Source organism: Anguilla rostrata, chromosome 4 (genome assembly GCF_018555375.3).
Source record: "Anguilla rostrata isolate EN2019 chromosome 4, ASM1855537v3, whole genome shotgun sequence".
NCBI classification, from domain to species: Eukaryota; Metazoa; Chordata; class Actinopteri; order Anguilliformes; family Anguillidae; genus Anguilla; species Anguilla rostrata.
Window position 1 is genome coordinate 24,679,987 of NC_057936.1, and position 23,181 is coordinate 24,703,167.

At 44.7% G+C, this 23,181-nt stretch overlaps 1 protein-coding gene across 1 annotated transcript in view; it reads left to right on the forward strand.

Moving 5' to 3' along the window:
* Positions 1-23,181, forward strand: part of insrb (insulin receptor b) — a 109,717-nt gene that overhangs the window by 8,680 nt on the left and 77,856 nt on the right. The window contains exon 2 of the mRNA XM_064331711.1: positions 21,824-22,372. Within this exon, the coding sequence (XP_064187781.1) occupies positions 21,824-22,372 (549 nt within the window). The remainder of the gene's footprint in view (positions 1-21,823; positions 22,373-23,181) is intronic.

Genomic DNA, 23,181 nt, shown 5'->3' on the forward strand with positions numbered 1-23,181 from the left:
TTGAAGTGGCCCACCCTGTAGGTGCTCTTGCAGTTGGCGGGAGGGAGAGGGGGGAGGAGGGAGCAGAGCTCGCTGTCTAGCAGCACGGCTCTTAACTGACCTCCTCTCTCTCAGGTCGCGTATCTCTAAATTTGCTATTTGGCATGTGAACACCATGTCCTTGCTGGCGAATGTCAGGGGAGGGCCGTTTTCAGTTGCTAGTCAAGGTTCTTAACCAGTATGGGTGGTCTTTGCATATTCAGAGTTCATGGCAAGAGTACATAAAAAAATAAAAATAATTTAAAAAAAAAAAACATTGGTTTCTTGTTTCTCTCCTGATTAAATTTTTTTTTTTTTGTTTAAACAATTTCGGTACTAGTGTAGCACATTGCCCATAATGGCTTCAGCTGTGCTTATAAATTATTTCCTTATGAATTTGTAATTCTCAAATGAATTGAGAAATAAAGAAGTAAATAGCCCTTCTTGTAAATTTGAGGTCTAAGTAACAGGACTGGTGTTTAGTCTCTTGTACGAGCTCTCCTAATCATTGTGGAGAAAATAGGTGGTTCCAAGCATTCATTTTAAGTGCCTCTGTTGAACCAGGATCTTTTTGATAGGAGAAACTATATTAATATAATCAAAGCTTTAAAAAGGAAAATTAATAGATTCATCTGTGAATTCAACATACACAGCTGACTTAGTGTAAGATTACAAATGTGATTAGAATGTTCTTAACTGAACGTTCTAATGCTGATGTATCATTTCCTACTGGTAGTTGAAAGCAATGGTGTTCTAGAACACTTAATAATAATAATAATAATAATAATAATAATACTACTACTAATACTAATACTAATACTAATAATAATTATTATTATTATTATTATTATTATTATAAAAACATTCCAAAATGCCTACTCTTCCAAGGGTTAATATAAACTTTGTAATTCAGCAAATTTTATACGCGTGGGGCCACATTTAGTGTCCTTAGTGTGCGTGCATGCATCTTGCGACAAGCCTGCATGCACGCCAACTTGCCAGTTGTTTGTAGTTTAGTGTCAGGAATAATTTCTGCTATGAAAACAATTGAACGAATCCTGGGCACAGCACTGAAAGCATAATTGTTTTTCAAGAAGACCACGTGAATGTGAAACCAGCTTGATTCATTGATAAAATCAACACAGAACAGTCCCATGACGAACTCCGTTAAACAAACGCTATGCCATTCCGCATTACATGACTTGGTAGGAATGCAATGGGCTCTGTGAAGGAAATAAACGGCTAGGGTCGCTTTCCTTAGTGTTTCCTTTAGGGTCTTATCTCCCAAAGTACCCTTTTCAACCTCTCCCCTCCCATGGCAGTGATTTATAATCTTGTTTGCGTGTAAGTGTGTGTCAGCAGTCAGGACAACTTAATGGTTAAAAGCAGCCCCCTTCCCTTCCCCACCCCTCTTCCCCACGCGCGGTCGCGATAGGGCAGAAAGACGAAGAGCACGGCCTGGCCTCTGACTTCTGCAGTGTATCATTGCTCGATGGAGGGAAAGATGAAAACATCCTGACGTTGGGTTCAGAGAGAGGTGCGGGTTTCCCATGGCGGGATTGTCTGACGGTTCGGCGTTATAATGGATTCTGTTCCCCGCGGTCTGTCACACACTCGCTTTCCTCCCGGTCTCCAGCCGAATAGATTTTTTAGCTTCACCTCTGATTTGACCGCATCTAAACCGCTGAAAACCCGTGAATGAATGGTGTCGGTGAAGGTTTGATTTGAGTGTTTTTTTATGAAATTAAGGAGGAGAACGGATTGGCCGTTCGTGACCCTGGCTGAAAGGTTCCATTCCAGTTTGTTTGCCGTTTGGATCCGCCCCAGCTGATAAGCACCAATGACCTGCGCCGCAGAATGCGACACAGCTCGCTGCGCTGGGGTTACTCGCAGTCAGGGTGGAGCTCGGAAGGCTGCGGCAGGTACAGCGGAGACGTGGAAGGAAGCGAGGCGGGGTCCGCGCGTTTTGCGCGGAAAGGAAGCGTCCCTGTAACAGTAGCGGACGGGTTAAACGGTATTTTAAGGTCTGTCATGTGACTGAAAAGCGGGCCTTTGACAGGCAGTCCGTTCGCAGCCGTTAATCGCCGCCCGCCTGCGCGCTGCGCGTGTAGGAGAGGTCCTGCGGCCGGCCCAGATCCATCACAGTAATGAAACTTAGCAAAAACGCAAGGCGCAAATGAACGAATGAAAGGGGCGACCGTGAAAGTCGCGTCGTGTGGGTCGGCGCGGGGCGCGGCTTCGAAATCGTCGACTTGAGCGGCCGAGAGCCGCGCCGCCGGTCGCGGTTTCAGCGGCGGCCGGTCGTACGCGGTGGTCCCGCGCCGGCGCTCGGAGCCGGAATGGAGTCGGCGTAATTAGACGGCACAGACCCTCCTTTCTTTCACCTCACCGTGTGTCTGCTGATGATGTATGTGTGAGCATAACGGCTCCCCCATACCCTCAAGTACTCGCTCATAAAATCTGTATGATACTCAAGCTTATTCTGGCCATAAACCTTTCGACAGGGTTAAGAGGGTGACGGTAATTTGTTTTATTTTGCCGGTGAATTAAATTAGGATTTAAAAAAATAAAAATAAAACGACTTCTCCCTGGTAAAAGCAGAATGTCTGCCGCTGCTTCTGTGAAGCGTTAAACTCCTGAGGAACTCTTAAAATGGATATTTTCTTTATTGCTTTGTAGTCTGCGAGTGGCCGACCCAATCTAACGGGGTCATAAATAAATGAATCGGCCCTGTGTTTGTAGTCTCCGGGGGTATTGCCCTGTCGTGGGGAAGACGCGGGCTCGGAGCGGTCCAGTCTGTGTGGGGCGGGGCCTGAGGTGGGGAGTCTTTCGTCCCCATTGCTTCGGCACGCGGTGGGTTTGTACGCTGGGGCAAATCACTTCCGCTTCTGTTCAAGGGGACCTTTTTTGGGCTGGTGGAGGGGGGATAATTTTGCCTTTCACTGACGACTTGTGTGCATTATGAACTTTAAAAAACGTAATAAATACATTTTTCTTGTTCTCAAAGTCCTTACTTTCTCTTTGGTTTGATTTTTCGGAAGAAATCAAAATTAAGTCAATAAAACTGGGACCCAGCTCACAGAAACCTTTTAATTTGGAAGATGGTTAAAAACATAATTGTGTTTAACCTTTTTGAAAATGACTGTTTTGTACTGGGATGGTGCTAATGTTGTCTGCAGAGGGATGCAATGAGATTATATTGACAGTAATTACGACCACACATTTTGATGCTTTAACTATTTGTAAATAATGATACAATGGTCTTGTCTTATTTTTATTCTGAAGCTTGTAATTGTTTGCAAAAGTCTTACTTTTGGTCTGTAGTTGTACTTTTCTTGGGAGGTCTCATTCAAAGTAATTTGTTATAATTATCTCAGAAGGAACACTGTCTTGTCCGCACATCTGCCATTTACATTATAAACCATCAAGCGTGTGAAGTTAACTCATTTTCAGCCTTTTTGCACACGTCAAATGGGAACGCTTTGGGGCTTGGTATTCCCAGGGCTGTTCCCCCCCCATGTCCCCATTCTTACTAATCATTGAGATTGAAATGTTTTCTTTTTCGTACGGTTTACGCAGCCTAACTGCGTCGCAGCACCGCGTCTAACTGCTGCTGGTGCCGCCGCGCTCCGTGAGGCAGGAATGGCCTTCCATATTTGTCATTTAAATGTCTGCTTTGATTATGCGGCTCTGCCGTGCTTTGATGCCGTTCTCAGTTTACCGTTGGCACAGGGCTGCTAAGTCCCCTTCAGCAACCGCATTAGCAAATCTCCAGAAATAAAAGGGGGAGGTGCGCCGTGGATGTAGAGCTTTTCCGTGCCCCGTGAGGTTGCCTGGCATCTCTTCTCCCTCCTGTGGATTCGGCCAGATTTGACCCAGCGTTAGGTGAGGGGGTTTGTTCAGGTCAAGACTGCCGTGTCCCCTGAGGAGGGTAAGGGCTCAGTCACTGACACACACGCAGTTCTGTGTCCTGCAGGGCTGTTCGGAGCCTGGTGAAATTCACTATCGTTTTCAGGTGGGCGAGAAATCTTGTTGACTTTCGTTTTCTCGTCTGCCGCTTGGCGAGTATCAACATTTCCTCCACATTTCCGGTACGGATATCTATGGAAGCCTCACGTCCATTTATGGATGCCTGAATGCCTAAAATTTTAAGCTTGGAAAATATTTAATGTTATTTTTTTGGATGAGAAAAATTAGTTTCCAAGCATGTTTAAAAAAAAAACAACCAAAAAATAGAATTCTCTTGGAATTAATTAATTGCTTGAATATACCAACTGCTTTCCTTTTAATGGAATTTATCCTGGAACAACCTTTTTTTTAATTCATAGAAATTAATTAAAAAAATATAATGGAAAAAACAAGAGTTCAAGGCTCGAGAGCGTAAGGACAGTGATTATACTGAAACAGTGCCCTCCTCCTCTCCTGTTCTCATTTATACAACTTTGTTATGAAGACCTATTCCTTTTCACTGCGTAAACAGTGATTTTCTAGTATTGATGGATCAGTAATGTGTGTAGCGGCGATGTGTCTATTTCAGGGCTGGGGGGAGGGGGGAGTGCGCTTGGCTGAATCACTCCTTTCAGCTGGGCAGCAACAGGGTGAGCGCAGAGCACTCTGGGAGATTTGCGCTGGAGCTGGGCGCGGGCCGGGGTTGGTTAATTCCTCTTCCGTCAGAGAGGTGAAAGGGTTCACTCCCATTTGGTGATTTGTATTTCACACTTGCAGATGCATGTGGGCAGCCGGGCTGTTCTCCCCCCACACCCCCCCCCCCCCACCCAGACTTCGCCCTCACTCCCCGCCCCTACTCCCCTCCCCAGCTGCACACACTGCACAGAGAACCTGGCCTCGCTCTACAAGGGGTTATAATGGCCTCTTTCAATTGGTCGAAAGGTATGAACACAAAGTGAACTTAGTAAAAATTTTTTAACCTCCATCCCGATCAGGCCCGAGTTACAAGGATAGCGCACCTGCGGATGCTGTTCTGAGACACGATGGCCTTGGCCGGTTATGCCGTGGCAGAGATTGTAATAAAACCACCGCGTTCCTGTTCTCACTGTCGGCCCACAATAAGATGCAGTAAAGTCTGGCCGAGGACAGCCTATTTCCTCAGATATTATGAATAGCTCAGGATTGGTTTCTATGGTAATACTGTCACATTTGCTGGTCCAGAAACAAGTTCACTATTTCACATGCGCATTCAAGATCTGTAATAACTGCTGAAATATTTAACTTGTGTATATAATATATATTTTTTTAAATTTCTTGGGGATTTTTTTTTGTTTTTAAAAGAAATAGCTTTTTGTGTTATTAAAGAACCTTGGATTGAAGTGGTGATTCTTTTTCTGTTGACTTTCTGCTTCTGAAATTATTGTTATGGAATTAATAAATGTATAAGTGTATTGAAACCCAGACAGACATTTTGTAATCTGAAACCATATGTCATTGGGCATTTTCTTGTAAGTTGCAAATGGGACATTCTTTTTTGTTTTGAACACTGGTTCAGAAGCAGTAGATGGCAGATTTTGTCGCCTGTATTGTAGCATTTGGCTTTCCAAAATTTATTGAACTGAAAGTATATTTCTGGGAAAATTTCAAATTCATGTCTTATATAATGTTTCTGATGTATTCGGTTTTCTTATTAAGTCTGTTTAATACATTGACTATTATGAGTATTTTATTGAAGCCTGTGTAATTTAATAGAAAATGTGGATAAACACACATTCTTTATATATATAATATATGTACATTTATTTAAAAAATAAGCAAATATGCTATATTTAAATGCACAGTTTCCAGTATCTTTGTAAGCATGACCCATTTTCTGATTGGCCTGGCATTTGCATTAAATGAGGAAATATGAAGAAGAAAAAGCTTCAGTGAAAGTTGCACTTTCCTAAATGATTGACGAGATTAATTATGCGAATGGGAATTTGTGAAATCACATTTGCGTTCGGTTATTTAAGAGGGGGAAAAAAGCCCACCTGTCCTGACATAGAGGAGCACTAAATTAAGTTAAGGAGGAGACAGCGCCTCTTCTCGCCCTCCCCCCTCTGTGTGTTCCTCGCTTGCGCCAGACGTTACTGCGAGGAGTCTGTTCAGTCGCAGTTTTCAGAAACGAGTCGAAATTCTGCAGCGCGCGCGCCAACTGCCAAATCCACGGCTTCTGCTGGGTTTGGCAGCTCTCCAGGCGGAGAATTTAACCATGGTTTACGACGCTGTTGCCTAAACAGTAAATCTATTGTTAATTATAAAAAGTACACTTATACGGCTTTATATATTTATTTTATCTCGCTGCCTTCTTGTTCCTGCGTTGGGTCCCGTGTTGCCATGAAGGCGGTGAGGTTTGAAGCTGCCATTTTAAAGTGGGGAAACCACTTTGCCGGGCAACTTGGTGTTGTGCCAGTGGAGGAAGACTCTGAGGGATTGTGTTACCCACTGTTTGTGTCAGGCTTGATCTGGGCGACTCCCTTCTACACTCTCGTAGATCTGAGGGGAAGCCGCTCGCTTTGAAAGTCTGTACCAAAACTAACGAGTACTGTAGGTGAGAAGAAGAAATCCAAGGAATTTATTGACGGGAGCTGGAAATTGAAGTGTTTTTAGCTACTTGAACAGCGTAAACGACAACATTGTGATGTTGATAAATGAGGAAAAAAAACCCACTCCTCTTTTCCGAGCACGGTTTCATGGCAGAACTCCGAGGATGTTCTGTCTTTTCAGAGTAATTTCTCTGACATTCATGCTTGTTTTTAATCCCACCAAATTGATGTTACCTGTTGGATTTTTCAATATGTAGCTTTTTTTACCCTCTTAAAATTCAAGGTCTTCATTAAATGGCATTTAATTTGTTCACGTCAATATAGTAATTAACACTGCAAGGGTAAGGTCTATAGCAGGCATGTGTCCTCAGCAATACTTGCCAAACTGTATTGGATGATTTGTCAGTTTTAAGCAGTAGAACCGGGAGATGTATTTTTTTATTGGGCCCAGCCGACCTATTGTTTGCTGATAAAATCTGAAGACGGCTTTTTAAAATGTGCCGGAGCTGGTTCTCGTGGGGCCAATAATGCCCAATTATGGTTTGCATAAAAAAGAATGAGTTTGGTAGTACAGCTGTTTGTCCTTAGTTCCCGTCAATCACATCAATTTTTCATCTATATGTTTCTGTGAGTTTTAAACAAATGTCCATAACTGCCCCACTAGCTTAGTTATAACATGAAGCAAAAGAAGGGAAAGTGTCTCTGGGCTGGCTAGACTGAGGACATTTGTATTTTCTTATCACAAAACAAATCTGAAATGAGTCTTTGCAATGGGAGACCTTTTCTTAAATGGTAATGAAATGGACGTTTGTCCTTGTCAGACATTTGTGAAGCACTGAAAAATGAGTTTGTATTATTGTTTTTTCCTTTTGATACTCTTCCTATTTGTGTCGTGCATATTTTATGCAAATGTTAGGGGCAGTTGGTGGAAGTTAGAGGGGAAAGAGTTACAAATCAATCTTGTACTATTGTTATTGTAATGCAGAGAATGTCTTTATATTCGTTCTGTTCAGTATTTCTGACATTATTTCTTGGGGGGGGGGGGGGTGGCAGTTGACCGGAACATCATTCAGGCTCTTGTTCACTCTCATAGCTTATACCTCATGGCAGATCTTCATATGTTAAAAAGGTATTAGTATTAGTCCACAGATACGCATGGAAAATAAAAACGGCTGATTGATTCCAATGTGTTGAACTAGAGTGTATGGAACTGTTGACAGGTTTTGAACTTCATCTCCCATCAGCCCCTGCTCTGTAAAAATGGTTTTTAGCTGCTGCATTTTCAGTGACATTTCAGTTTCCCCCCTCCTACCCCCAATGGAGCAGCCAGAATGATTATGAATAAATAAAAAAAACATTTAAGCCAGTGTACTTCAAATGTTCAGCACTGAAGACACAGCCATTTTCATGAACTTCATTTTGGCAGAAAACCAGTTGCATTCCCTGGTTACAAGTTAATTAGCAGTGTTAACTACTAATGCTCATTAGGATTTGTGCATTGGGCATTTGATGATTGCCCCATGGTTGTTGTTTCAAAATAGGAGAGAGGAGAACTAATGCAGACATTTTTTTGCATTTCACAATTTGACCTAATGTTGGGACATAATGTATGGGGATTTGGGGCAAAGGCTTAAATTCAAAGAGTCTGGTCACCCTTTTGTTTATCCCTATAATTAGCACAAGTTCTTTTCTGTGTTTTTTTTTCTTTCTTAAATGAGGTCGTAGTTAGAAACGGCCGAGCAGAGATAAATGATTGACGGACAGGTGAATGACCTGTGTAGGCACCGGGGGACGGGGGAGGGGCCAGTGGAGGTGCAGGCGCACTGGTATTGGGTGGAAGAAGCTGACTGGGCATCTTAATGTAAGGACAGGCAGGCTTTCCACCAGTGAGCAGTCTGAGCTAGAGGTCTGCAGCACAGGCGACCACCCCATTACAGTGGCCATTTTCTCCTCTCCTTTCTCTGTGGTACCAGAGCAGACCTGCTCCAGACTCTAGTGTAGGGCTGTAACCATGCTGGGATTCCTCTCTTGTGCTCTTTTCCATACATTCATACATACATGCATAAACACACACACACACAAGTTATGTAAAGCATAACTTATTTTATGTTTGAGTAGTTTTGATTTTTATTTTATTTTTCCGTTTTTATTTTATCTGGAGTTTTGTATAATACGCAAAGCATTTGACTTTCCGATTACATAGACAGCTAATAGCACACACATACATACCACACATTTTATGGTTGCTGTGGTCTTAAAAACATGAAAAAATATTGTACTTCCTGGTCAACTTTGAGTTCTTTGAACATAGGTGTACCTGAAAACACAATCATAGTACTTATTTACAATTTACTAGTTTTTCATAAGCTTGCCAGTTTGCTTGGTTAAAAAAACAAAAAAACATTAAAATCATACATTTTATCAGCCCGGAAATGTGGAGTAATATTGGAGGAGGTATGAAAGTCTAATATATATACGCCACCATCTTTCCCATATTTCCTGTTTGTTTTGGCCTTTTGGACTCTGCTCTTTTCAATTAGCCTACCAGTACTGAGTTTTGCATCAGCACTCGAATGTTTAGTAAAGAACAGTCTAATCACACACTTGTGATGTGTCACCTTAATGGGTTACATACTCTCCAGCATCACCTTTTTAATGCTTTTTTTAATGAAGTCCTTCCTTTCATTGAAGTCTTACTGATTGACGCTGGCTTATTGTAAAGGTGCCTTGTCACGTCGCCCTCAAAACCCGCTCCTCCCGGCTCCTGGCCGCGGAGGTAAAACCGCGCGCCGTGACCCTCTGGAGCATTTCTGCGCTCCTTTGCGTGAGAGTCCGTGGCATGCGTGCTCAGAATCGAAGGCCACGCGCATTAGTTTAGGTTTCTTCCATTGTGTGCACTTCTGGCCCAGGAGCAGCCCAGGCTGTTGCTACCAGAAAATGGCCCCCGGAACACAATGCGAGCTGCCAGCATGTGGCCTTAAAGCAGCCTGGCTGCGGCCATTGTTGTATTAATGGTGGCCATTTTAGGGCAGTATCCTGTAAATAACTGCCATGGCCTGGTCAGCGCATTTTTTTTTTTTTTACCCTCCTCTGTTGCTTTTAGGCACTCAAAAAAGGGCAATTTCCTAACAATGACTTAAAGCTTGACTTCAAACGTGTTTCATTTATTGGGTTTAATATTATTTGAGTGACCAAAGATTGCTTGGAAGTCTGTAGATGTTTTCATGAGTTTAAAAAAAAATAAAACTAAAACAACCCCATTTTATTGTGTTTTTTTTTGTTCTTATGAAAAAGGAAAAAAAGCCTGTCTTGGGGGAACTGTTTTGCAATGGCTTGTACAGTGTAACAAACCAGTGCAACAAAATCAGATTGCTTTTAACAACTGTATGTAGACCTGTGCGTTCTGGGACTACATTCCTGGTTTTTTGGAAAACTGCATTTACCAGGAGTCTAACTGTCATTTACCCCCAACAAATTCTTCCATGGTCAGGGCCCTCCTATCAAGTATATAGAGAGTTAAAACTCATGACCTGGTCCTTTACTATTTAGTAAATTTTTCAACCTCCCCCAGTGGTTTAGATTACTGGCAGCCTGCTGCTCAGTGTGTTAAAATGGGGATTTTATCTCGTTTCCAAACGCTCTTGCTGTTTGAGGAATACTTTTCCTGGAGAGATCTCTTTGATTGGGACAGCGCCTAGCGCACGCATTGAACCTTTTCCTCCGAGGTTGTTTTTCCTTTCCGAAGCCCGGTTTTGCGCATGAAATTGGAACGTGCGGGAAAATCTGGAGTTCAGCAAATCCAGTTTCGTGCGGACGGAAGCAAGGGACTGAGTCACCCTCGGTGAACCCGTTCTGGCTGAAACACGCGCTAAATTAAAGACCGTGTTCAAAAACCGTTATCCCTGCCACACGTTTCCACACGAGCGCTGGCGTATTCATGGGGACAGTGGTTTTGTTTTCATCTTGATTTTTTATTTATTTATTTATGTATTTATTTATTTTTTGGTGTGTTCTCATATTAAATCATTTGGCGGCAGCTCTCCGCAGATTTGCGTGACCGAAAAGCCACATTCAGGGGAGCCTTTGACATGTAATCTCCCTTCTGCTTAAAAAAACATTTTTTGAACAGTGACCCGTGACGTTCCACACCTCCGCCGCTGATGTTGAAACAAAACCAAAATCGCCCCTGTGATTTAATTTCGGTCCTCCCTTGGCCAGGGATCTGATAGAAAGTGCCACGAATGACTGTCTTTTATCAGTTCTGCAATCGTCCGTGCATTGACACACGTCCTGTGCAGTAACCAGATACTAAATATAAGAGGGCACTTTTGAATGGGAGACAGAGTCAATTCTGCAACAGGTGCCTTGTATTAGAATACCACATCCTCAAAAAAAAGTGTTTATGTATGCAGGAATCTCAGTAAAAAGGTCTTCGGTGTTTGAAATTTGAGTTACTCACTTGTACTAACCGTAGGAGTTCAACTCCACACATCTGCCTGTGCACATGTATGAAACGCATATATGAAGATGACTTCTGAGATAATTCAAAACATTCTCAGTGTTGCTGCAATGTTGTGGCGACACGATAACTTTGACAAAACGTGCGGTAACAGCGTGCAAACATTTTGTGTTTGTTGGGTTGTACAGACTGATATTGATTTTTATGTACGCTTATGGAGGGGTTCTGGTATCGTCCTGCGCTTCTGACGATTAGCGGCAGTAATTTTGGAATGCTGTCAGGAAATGACAAGTTCCATAGGTCAGAACTGCTGTGTGCTGATTGGGTATTGGGAAAATAAGGTAATGTGTAAGTAAAGATGTGTCTTGTACTTTTGGCTTTTGATTACACATGATTAGGATCATGTGTGACTTTTGAATGACCCTTCAGCAATCTCAGATTTGTCAGTGTAGCAGCTACGATGTAATTAGTGATTTACCTCAAGTTTTAAATAAACCAGTGGACAGGCCACTGCATTTACGGCAGACTGTGTTGGTGAAATGCTAGTTAGGTAGACACAATTTGTAAAGTGACAAATGTGTGAATCCTACCAGGTGTGCGTCAGTTACTGTATCTCTCTCAACAAAAACTTTTACTGTGTAAAAATGCCAAGTTACTGATATGTACCGAGCATAAACAGCACCTCTCTTTAACCACACAGCTGCTAGCATAAGTCATTGTAGGAAGTATCCACACGCTTTCTGTGCGTTGTTTTCAAGTGCGTAATAAGCACGTGACAGAAATCGCTTCTGTGGTCTTAAGGCGTTTAGTGACTTGGTGACTGTTGGCGTTCTCTTGCGATGGCAAGATAAAGCAACTCGATATAAATATGGCAACTGTTTGTGAAAGCTGGGTCAGACTGACTTGAAACGCCTCATTTTGATTTTAGATTAGGCTACTTATTTGAATTATTTAGCAGAGTTTGTGTGTATTTAGGGATAATTTGAGATTACATGCTTTGTGTTTGAGTGACTTGAATTTGACCCTTCTGTATTGTTGCCATGATAAAGTGAGTGTTCAGATGTCTCTACATTTCTTATGTGTGACAGTGATGGGAATGGTGGTATTGTTTGAGATTACTAGGCACAGTGTGCATGAATGATAAATTTGACATGCTCCGCACATCAGGTATGCAGCGTTTCCTGAACGAAACTAAGCCTATGGTTTGTGCGTGCGGGCGTGTGTGTGTGTGTGTGTGTGTGTGTGTGTGTGTGTGTGTGTGTGTGTGTGTGTGTGTGTGTGTGTGTGTGTGTGTGTGTGTGTGTGTGTGTGTGTGTGTGTGTGTATACTGTATAGAGCAGTTTCTTCTGTCTGCTTTATGAGGGAATGCAGGCTTCACCGAATGCTTCTGTCTAATAAAACAAACAAAGGTGAAGTGCTTTGAGTAAATGTACCTGTGTTCTCGTGTACGGCGCTGTTGTGTGCTAAAGTGTTTGGCAAGGCTATCGGTGGCATAGGGGAATGTGAGCTGATAGCTGGATAAAGAAGCAGGGAGCCCCTCTGGCTGTGAATGCGTGCCTTTATAACGGCCTTTCAGCCGCCACTCATGTGTCAACAGCGGTTGTGATGCAGGGGTTGTGATGCAGGGGTTGTGATGCAGGGTTTGTGATGCAGGGTTTGTGATGCGGGGGTTGTGATGCAGGGGTTGTGATGCAGGGTTTGTGATGCTGGGGTTGTGATGCTGGGGTTGTGATGCGGGGGTTGTGATGCAGGGTTTGTGATGCAGGGGTTGTGATGCGGGGGTTGTGATGCGGGGTTTGTGATGCAGTGGTTTGTGATGCAGTGGTTTGTGATGCAGTGGTTTGTGATGCAGTGGTTTGTGATGCAGTGGTTTGTGATGCAGGGTTTGTGATGCAGGGTTTGTGATGCAGGGTTTGTGATGCAGGGTTTGTGATGCAGGGTTTGTGATGCAGGGTTTGTGATGCAGGGTTTGTGATGCAGGGTTTGTGATGCAGGGTTTGTGATGCAGGGTTTTGATGCGGTTTGTGATGCGGTTGGATGCAGTGGTTTGTGATGCAGGTTTGTGTCAGTGTGTGATGCAGTGGTTTGTGATGCAGTGGTTTGTGATGCAGGGTTTGTGATGCGGGGTTTGTGATGCAGTGGTTTGTGATGCAGGGTTTGTGATGCAGGGTTCGTGTTGCGCATTTTTGCTTTTAATCAGCGAGCAGACGCCAGGTTAAGATGGCGACGCGTTTGGCAGAACGGGTCCACGGACATGAGATTTATCGCTGCGTAAATTCAGTGTGTTTAAAATATAGTAAATGCAGTAATATTGTGCGTTCACTATGAGCATGAGCATTCCATTCTATAGAATCAGTTCCCCGCCCGCCCCCCCCCCCCCCGATTGGTAACACGTCTGACAGGCATTTGGCTCTATCAGCTTCTCTCTGTAGCAAGCTGTATTGAAATTCAGTGTGGTTATGAGGTCAGAGGCTACAGAAGTTCACCGTAAGGAGTGGGGGTTTGTGGTCATTGTAGTTATTTCTGTAGGAAACCCTGAGTGCGGTTAGCCAAACTCTTATCGCTCTATAGATAACATTATGGGGTATGCCTCAGCAACCTGTAATTTTACTGGAAGCGATCAACCTGCCATCTCTTTAAACTTGGATGCCCTAACTGCGATCTCAGTTTTAAGTACAGTATCATACCGTACCATTCTTTGAATCATATCCCCACTAGTTGTGGTCTCAGTGGAGCAAACAGATAAATTAGTCCTTGGGGTCTGTTGAAAAGGCTGCCTCAGGTCACCCACACTGTGTTTTTTTTGGGGTTTTTTTAATCAATTTTTTTTGTTTGCTTGCAGGGGGGATTGCGGTCTTGATTTTGGCAAAATCTCTTTTCAAGGGGATTTTATATCAACTTTTTATTTAAAAAATGTTTGGTAATCCATATACGGTAATGGCACCTTTTTTAAAAGTACACAAATGTTGATAAAATTTGCAAAAGAAAATTACACTTTGAATAAAATTCATGAATTTCTGTTTACGCCTGGGTTAAGTTTCATGCGGTCATGATGGAAGGCCGGTGACCACATCGCCGGGGCCAACCGCCCCCCCCCTTCCCCCTTGGAGCGCTCCGGAATTCCTGACATACGTTCCGGAGCCGCAGTGTTCCAATTTCCAAGCGGCAGTTACTATTGGTGGAGGCGTATTAAATTCTCGATTGGGAATGCGCCGCTAAAAATAACGCTCCAGTTGAAAACGCTTACTGCGGGGCGAGGCGGGGCCGCGCGCGCCACGGAGGGTCCCGCTGCCGCCGACGGGTCCGCCGCCCGTCCCTATATGGAGTCGCTCCCTCCCGGCTCCACGCCGGCTTGATTAATTGGTGGTTCAGCGGTGAGGAGCCGTGGCGTGGCGGAGCGGCCTGCCCCCGGGCCCGTAATTGGCCGGCCCCTCGCTCTGAGGAGCCGGCCCGCCGGGCTGTTGTTCTTCCCCGTGTCGTCTGGGCCCGAGAGCGGACGCCTCGGACCCATTAAGCCATTGTGTGCATGCGCTCGAGTAACAGCGTGCCATCGGGATTTCCATTCATGCATGTGATTGCTAACCGTCCTGGAGGCCTTACGTCATCCTCGGCGGGGGGGGGGGGGAGTCGCGTTACTTCCAAAATGTCCCCCAGATTTATGCTCCACTGTTTGGAAGCGTCATTGTTTTAAAGCTACAGTGGCCCCGCTGCAACCCGCCCTCCCCCCACCCAGTCCACCCTTCGTCCCTGTGTTAAATAAAGACGAGACTCCATTTTGCTGCCTTGTCGGAGGCCTAGCGCTTCATGCTAGCCGTCATGGTGCTTGTGTTACCGCGTCGCTGTCAGACTGAAAGGAGAGATTCTCCCTGAGCGGTGACTCGAGCCATGCGGTCGTAAGCGTCCATCTACGGTCCAGATTTACCCCTTACGTTTAACCCAGATTTGCTGGGTTAAAAACTGTAATGTCATATGTATTCTCCCGGCCGTTGTACTTGTTACACAAGAGGTGTCTGGTATTAAAAAGACTGAGATGTTGGTGTCCTGTGGCCCTAGTGAGTGCAGCAGTGTGAGAAGGGTGGGTCTTAATTACCCACCCGCCAGCGTTATCATTGAATTATCGTCAGTGGGGATTTTTGGCAAATCACCTTATTACTGGAAAAAAAAGTCATTTACTTCTTGAGGGAATTTTCAGTTTTTATTAAATTTGATCTTTATCATTTTTTGATAATATTCAGAAATACCACACTTCTGTCTTTGATCCTCATTGACCACAGAGAGTCAGATTTTTATTTATTAATAAATAATAAGGAAATAAGGATTAATAAGGAAGAAGTTGAGATCAATTTTTAGCCACATCCCCCCCAAAAAGATATTAATTGCAATCAAACGAGTCGGATATTTTCACGTGGTGCAGTAGGTGCAGTGTTTTCTGTGAGCCGATTGGAGAACTAGACCGAAGCGACGCTTAGGTTGTGGAGGTGAGGGCGAGCGCAGCAGGTGCTGCTATCTAAGCGTCATGGCGCTTACATCACCAGGTCATTTCATATAACTGCCAGCGTCTCTCTCTCCTTTCTTTTCTTTTCTTTTTTAAAAGAGCGGGGCGTTTGTAGATGTTATCTGTAGAAACTCGCTTGTTTACAGTACAGAACTAAAGTGTAACAACAAGCTTTTAATTCAAGTTTGCGCCACGATCGCTATCTGCAAGGGAAAATGGAAGCTGATAACTTCACTTGTGTTCAAAAAAAAAAAAAAAAAATTTATTTTATAGGTATTTTTTTTATTTTGCTCCCTGAGCTGTTCCGGGATTCTGGCTCCAGTGAAAAGCATTTGATTGAGAACATAGTGGCAGATTTGTTGGAAGTCCTCCTTCCCCCCCCCGCCCCTTTCCCTTTTCTTATTTTTAAAGGACGGAAAATTTTCCTCTGTGGTTTAGCACAAACAGGCTGTGAGTTCAAACATGACGTCATCACGGTGACACCCATAAATCTGTAAGATGAGTGATCGGTCGGTGTCCCCTTACCTCTCAGTCAAGTCAGGTCCTCTTTCCATCCGTCAGAGGTAATAGATTGCTGTTGGAGAGAAGGGGAAGTGGCTCATGCTCAGCATGTGTGAGAACAACACAGTCCTGGAGCTCCCACAAGTACTGATAACCTGCATTAACCATTGGCTTAGCCACCCTCCTCTCCCAAGGGTATATTAGATTGTCACCGGATGGCTGTCTTCTGTGTGTGGGAATCGGTTATTAATATTTAATGGGGCTTTATAAAAAGTGTCAGTATTTCTGGCTGCTGCACAGATTCCGTCCAGCTTCTAAGTATACTACAAAACCGTAATAATCCCGCCACCCTAAAAATAATTATTAGATGAGAGCTGTGGAATATCGGTTGAAAGAACTCTGCTGCTTGTTTGCAGTTGATTTAATTAGTCATTTAAACATCTTGGTTTGCATTAAGTGTAGAAGACTGTAACAAGTATATAGCAAGCCTTCGCATAGTTTTGATTGCTGTGCTATGTCTCATAACGGAGACTGAGAACATGTATGCAGCGTGTGGGGAAAAAATAGTACACCAAGCATGCTTGATATGAACTGTAATTATACTAAAGGAATTCTTGCGTTTAAAATGGCATACTTCTGGTATGCTTCACCATACTATTTTTTCACATGGGTGGGCATGAAGAGAGCATCGTACGTTCGCCTGTTTATGACTCTTTGATCCAGAACAAAGGTTATCTGAGGTGGTCAGATGTTTATAAAACCAGTTTGGAGCGATGAAAGTTAACGGGGGTGCTTGTCACCTTCCTCTGCAGTTCAACACTTGCTACACGAAGGTAAAAGTGGTCGGATTGTTGCTGTGACTCGGAGGTAAAGGGGGAATTTAAGTAGGCCTACTTGGAATGCTTGTGGAAGAGACGCTTGAAGTGCTTCTTCACCTGAAAATAGAAATGTCTTCGCGGGGCAAGACCGAACAAAGGAACGTTTTGTATTCGTACTTTGCGCCCTCGAACCTGAGATACGACAAGGGTTCTGCTGACCTGAGCGAGCAGAAATCACAGTCCTGAGGGCACGTTTGAGGTTCCCTTATGGGGGGGGGCGGGGGGCTAAATAAAATAATCGCCTCATTTGAAATGTGTAAGATAAACCCGTTCATAAAGGCAAGGTCTGAGAACTCTGATTCAGACTGAATTATTTTTATACGCTTGGGTTATCAGTAGCAATTAGCTAACCATATTGAGTGTGTGTCTTATATGCTTAGCCTAACAGAAAATTGAACTCCTAAGCAAAGTGTTTAAAGAGTAATAACATTCTACACAATCACATTTTTATTCTTGCCATGAACATATTTCCCTATTTTTTTTTTTTTTTTTGTCAGTGAGGAGAAATAGCAACCAATCAATCAGGACCAGTCTTATTTCCAGACTCCGCCCCATCTTTGCCGCTGTTAGCCTTTTTTCATTTGTTATTCTGACACGTCTTTAAAAAACATGAAAAATAAAGTTTTTCTCCTATTTGTCACCTCGTGTTGCCCAGCGGGGCATGATAATGATTAATCCTCTGAAGAATTGCCCTGTCAATGATTGATGCCAAAATTCCATGGAGATACAGTTTGCTCTTGCATATAAAGAGCCTATATACCTATAGCAAACCACTTATACATTAAAAAAAAAAAATTATGACTCTGTTGTGTTCTTCAAAATGGTCAAAGAGGAAGTCGGGACTATTTTAAACATAATGGGAAAGCAGCTGGCTCATTTTAAGCTGTTGACGTGTACGTATGTGCACTGCTTTGCACAGCTGCCTGTTTGACTCTGGCTTAAACAAAATACGCGTGCTAGCGCTACGCACTGCCTCGCACGTCCTCTGAAGGGAATTCAGCCAATTGGCACTTTTTTCAGAGCAGTCCCCTGGCTGATCCGCGCAGCTACTCTCTTTGCATCTGTTCTCCTGACTCCTGATACAGGTGCCACAGTCACATTGCTGGAGCCCTATAAGGGACTTTTGTTCATGCAAGGGGAGCTGGGTAACACGTTGCTGACCGAAAGCCTCCCCCCTTGAGCGATGTTGAGGACGGTTAAACTCCCAATGCAGTTCCATTCTGGTGCTTTGGATGCAACGCTGCCCCGAGAACCCCTGCTCCAGCTGCATTTGCCACCCCAGGAGCCCTCGTTCCTGTAATTACGCTTCGGCGGCCATTTTGAGATTTGTAAATTGTGACCTGGAGTTCTGAGATTAGGTCGCAGCCTTTTACCAAACGTTGGCCTCCCAAATATTACAGTTTTAGGTTACATAACCTTTTTTTCACTATGGCCAATATAAACTCAAGCTTACACTGTTATTGTCACGCTGAGCGGGTTGATGTGTAACATCCCTCAGTTAATTCTGTCCGGATTTAGTCTGTCGGTTTTGGTTAGGCAAAAGGGGAACAAAAAAAAAAAAGTTTGCTAATGCCACAAGATACTTGTGGGCAGGGGGAGGGGGGGACATGGAAATACACAAATAAACCCAGTATATTTATTATGCTGTTCTGGATTCTTTGACAAATTGGTGGCCTCTTTAACAGTGATGAACTTAGAAGTGTAATTACAAGCATTCCCCTGCTGTTTCTTCACACATTCCACGCAATATGAAGCGGGTGGAAACGTTGGGGGGGGGGGTGGGGGTGTTCATTTCCACTATAAGGGTGAAGGAAGCTGTTGTGAGAGGCTTATGCAAGCTCACCAAAATATGCAGGTTCCTTCTCAGCAAAGCGTTTTAGTAAGCAGGGTCCTGCTGCATTGAAATGATTTGCTGAACCTGTATGTGTGAAGAGGTCTCTGAAAAGTAAGCAAAGGTTAATGCAGTGGCTCCAAAACTTGCACTCCCGCCCCCCCCCCCCCATCCCATCAAATGTGCTGACCTGACCACCATTTCTCTTCAGGCCACTGGCAGCATATAAAAAATTGACTGTCACGATCGGCTGCGATGTGCGCACCTTTTTTTAACGCTGTGTAAGGCCTAATCGTTCCGATCGCTCTCTCTGAGGTTTACCACAGACGCACAGTGTCTCGCCCTCTCTGTGTCTGAGCTGCAGTCGGGGCCTCACGCAGTCTGCCACATCACGCTGAGCAGAAGAGCCTCCTTCAGTACTTCAGCTCATGTGAATGGCGCGGGCCGCCGGCGGCTCTGGTCTGTGTGCGCTGCTGTGACTTGTTGCTATGGAGAGATAGTGCCTTTTTTATTATGTTTGCCCAATTAAGTCTTGAGGGACCTGATGTAACAGAGTTTATTCGCCCCCTTTTTTGTTCAGGGCTGTGTAATTGTGAGCAATATTGTCAGTGCGCTTGCAGCATTTCTACCTGCTTCTGTTGTTGGCATTGTCACAGTGTCAAGCCCAGTTTAAACGGATGGACACAACGGATTACTGGTAGCCGTACACAATAGCGGAAGGTGAATGATAGGCGGCTTCTTTGTTGCTTCTACACTATGACAACCAAAAGGTTTAATAACTGGGCTGATAGCTGGGCAATGGCTGCTATTGTTTCGCGGAAATGCGATGATAGTATTTCTCCGCAATATTCTGTTCTGTCCTTATTTTAGTATGACGGTGTAATCTGGGTTTTCTGCAGTGTTCAGCGTATTTTTAGATGTTGGTGGTCTTAAAGTAATAATGTTAATATTTTCTCATCATGTCAATGTTCGATGTTTGGCTGATTTAGTGATATTAGTTCAGTAAAACTATTCTGGCTGGCCCAGTGGAATTACTTATGTTCCGATGTAATACTAAAGTCAGGTTTAACCTAATTAAATGGGCGTTCACAGACTGTAGTACAAAACCAAATCATGGGGGGCGTAAGAAATCATTAAAAGCCGTCGGATAGAATCAGGGCACTTATTTTTCTCAATTCAGTCGCATTTTATTTGTGGACCACAGAGTCCTGTCCGCTAGATTTACGGTTGTAACTGCTTCGCGGCCAGGTCATTGTGACTTTTGGAACGGGACAGGATTTTGCACTTCCTGTATCTACGCTTCCAGTGTCTTGTGCAGTTGACCCGATTCGCGAGTCGTAAAGCTCTTGCCTTTTATCTCTGCTTACGCTGACCTTACCTATAAACTCCAGAGCAGCGCCGAGCTTAAACCACCACGTCTACAGCGCAACACCCAGCAAGCCTGAAATTCACTGGAAGGCTTCTCCCCAGGAAATGCCAGAAAGGCTTTTTTGTTCTGTCCACGCCCGGATTTGAGCATGGCTGCTGTTTACAGGTCCGCTCTGTCAAACCGTCCCGTCCCGTCCGTGCTGAAGAGCGTTCTGCACGATGAGCAGCGGCGCGCGGGCAGCCAGACGGCCTGACTGTTTGTGTTCCCATGATGCAATCCTGCATTCGTTCGCGGCGAGCGCGTGTGGACGGTCCTGCTCCGCGAGCCGCCCCCCGCGTTGCCGTGGAGAGCGGAGAGCAGTGCGTTCTCGCTTGCGAAAAGTGGAGAGCAGTGCGTTCTCGCTCGCAGGGAACAGCGCGCTTGTTATCTGGGAAAGCATGTGACCTTCGTGCTGTAAACACAAACGCACGCGTGCAGCCTGTTCTGGAGCCTTCTCTGCTCCTTGTTCCTCCACATACAGTAAAACCGTTTTTTTTACTCCTAACCCTGTCGTGGGGCAGTGGATAGCACCGTCGACTCACTGGTAGGTCCTGGGTTTGATTCCTGGCCGGGGCCCTTCTGTGGAGTCCATGTGTTCTCCCCGTGTCCGCGTGGGTTTCCTCCGGGTACTCCAGCTTCACGTCAGGCTTACTGGGGGGATGGGGCATAACGGGTCTGTAAAGAGCTGCGTGCTCATCAACTACCTGTTAAACAAGGTTATAAATAAGAGTCAAGTCTGACCGTCATTGTCCCTCTGGTCTCTGAAATACATTCCATTTTGAGTTAGTAGTGGGCAATTGAAGTAGACACTGGAGAGGCTGCAGCAGCACTGCTGACGTCTGTAGAGCCCTGCTTTACCCAAGAGCCCGTGCAACAGGAGAACGCCCCTTTCAGACGCACCGCCGCGGTGGACGTGACGTGCGCGTCTCACGAGATGGCTCAGCTGGCCGAGCGCTCTTCCTGGGAAAGGGGCCGTCGACGTAAGCCGTTGTCCGGGATTTTAGACGAAACAAGGAGGCAGGAAAAGGGGGGGGGGAAATGAATAATGCTTTGGAAGAAATACGGAAAAGGCATCGGCGAATTCACCATATGTAATGATTGAATCATGATGCCGTACTGAATGAAGTGCTGCTTTTTATTATCCACCGGCAGATGTTCCTGCTCTGTGTGTGTGTCATAAGTATCTCTGGTCTAATGAATTCTCCCGTCCTCCTCTGGCGGTACGCGTAGCTTGTGAATGGAGCGGGCAGGGCTGAGCATGACTGACAGCAGCGGCGCTGCTAACGCAGCCCGGCCCCGTGACTCCCTCGCTGGAAATCCGCCACGGATTAAAGATGATTGATGGTTAAAGATGATTAAATCACAGCCTACATTTTTAAAGAATCGCTCACTTCAAGTCCACTCGGCCTTTCGGTCCGCGTTTTAAATATGAAAATAAAATTTCCGAGCAGTTCTTTGGTCTAATTATCGTCTGCTGTTATAAATACTCTGGGTTTGGCCCTCATTCATCGGTAATTGCTTGTATTAAGTTTTCTAGGAAATTTTTGGATTGATGCCTCTAAACATATGACTGGATGTTATTAAGTTGTTGAGAGGAAAATGCAGCTTAAACGGGATAGTTCTGCGTTCATTTTAGAATAAACAGTATTTTAATAGTATTTTGTACATTTTTTGTTCCGCTCTCTCCTTCCCTTCAGTTTGCCCAAGCAAGGACATTCGGAACAACGTGACCAACCTGCAGTCGCTGGAGAACTGCACCGTGATCGAGGGCCACCTGAAGATCCTGCTGATGTTCAAGACCAGGCCGGAGGACTTCCGCGACGTCAGCTTCCCGCGCCTGACCGTCGTCACCGACTACCTGCTGCTGTTCCGCGTGTACGGCCTGGAGAGCCTGCGCGACCTCTTCCCCAACCTCACCGTCGTCCGGGGCAACAACCTCTTCTTCAACTACGCCCTGGTGGTCTTCGAGATGCTGCAGCTGAAGGACATCGGGCTCCACAGCCTGATGAACATCACGCGCGGCGCCGTGCGCATCGAGAAGAACCCGGACCTCTGCTACCTGTCCACCCTCGACTGGTCCAAGGTCCTGGACTCGGTGGAGGACAACTACATCGTCTCCAACAAGAACGACCGGGAGTGCGGCGACGTCTGCCCCGGCACGGCCAAGGGCAAGACCACCTGCAACCAGACCACCATCAACGGCCACTTCAGCGCGCGCTGCTGGACGCAGGACCACTGCCAGAGAAGTGAGTGGCCCGGCCGCCTGGCCTCGTGCTTTAACCCGCCGACTCCCCGACTCCCTGCAGTTCTGAGAGTCCTGTCCTTCCCTTCTAATCCCTCACCACAGCTCTTTTAGCCTTTTTAGTAAAATAGGTTTTTTGTAAGAAAGGAAGCAAAAAATGTTAAGCCTGGCCTTTGTTGGGCAAATGTCTTAGTTGGTTTAGTTTACACCTTTGTTTTTCCCCCCATAAATGGTTTTATGGATCTGGCCAAACCCAGAAGGAATGAAACGTGTTGGAACTTGACATAAATGTTATGCTCCCTGTTCCACACAACTCTTCCACAGAACTCAGATTTTTAGGTCCCAGTGTCAAAGGTCGAGCTCACAAAAGCTCCTGATAAGGTTTTAGATTTAGATTTTTGTCACCAGCTAGATTATTTTGGCTATGCTTGAATTTCAGTAAAATACACACAATACTGTTTAGTTCCAAGTTTCTTTCATGTGCTTGTCTCCTTTAACTAATATCAGTAGATTTCCTTAGGTGTTCAACTCCTCATTGTTGCTGAACGTGTTAGTTCTGTGCTGTGTTTACAACCTTAATTTATTTGTGTAGGATATTGGTACAGTGTTAAAAATGTACAGACCGCCTACGTATTCTATGCTTTCCCTGCAGGTAAGTCTGACGAATCACAGCCTCTTTTGAATTATTTCCACAATAGCAGGACGACTTTGAGTCTAATTTTGTTTGGGCCAGAAAATAAAATGATCAAAATCAAAACACCCTACTCGAAAGTAGAGTATTAATCTGAATGCCTTTTTCCTATTTGAAATTGT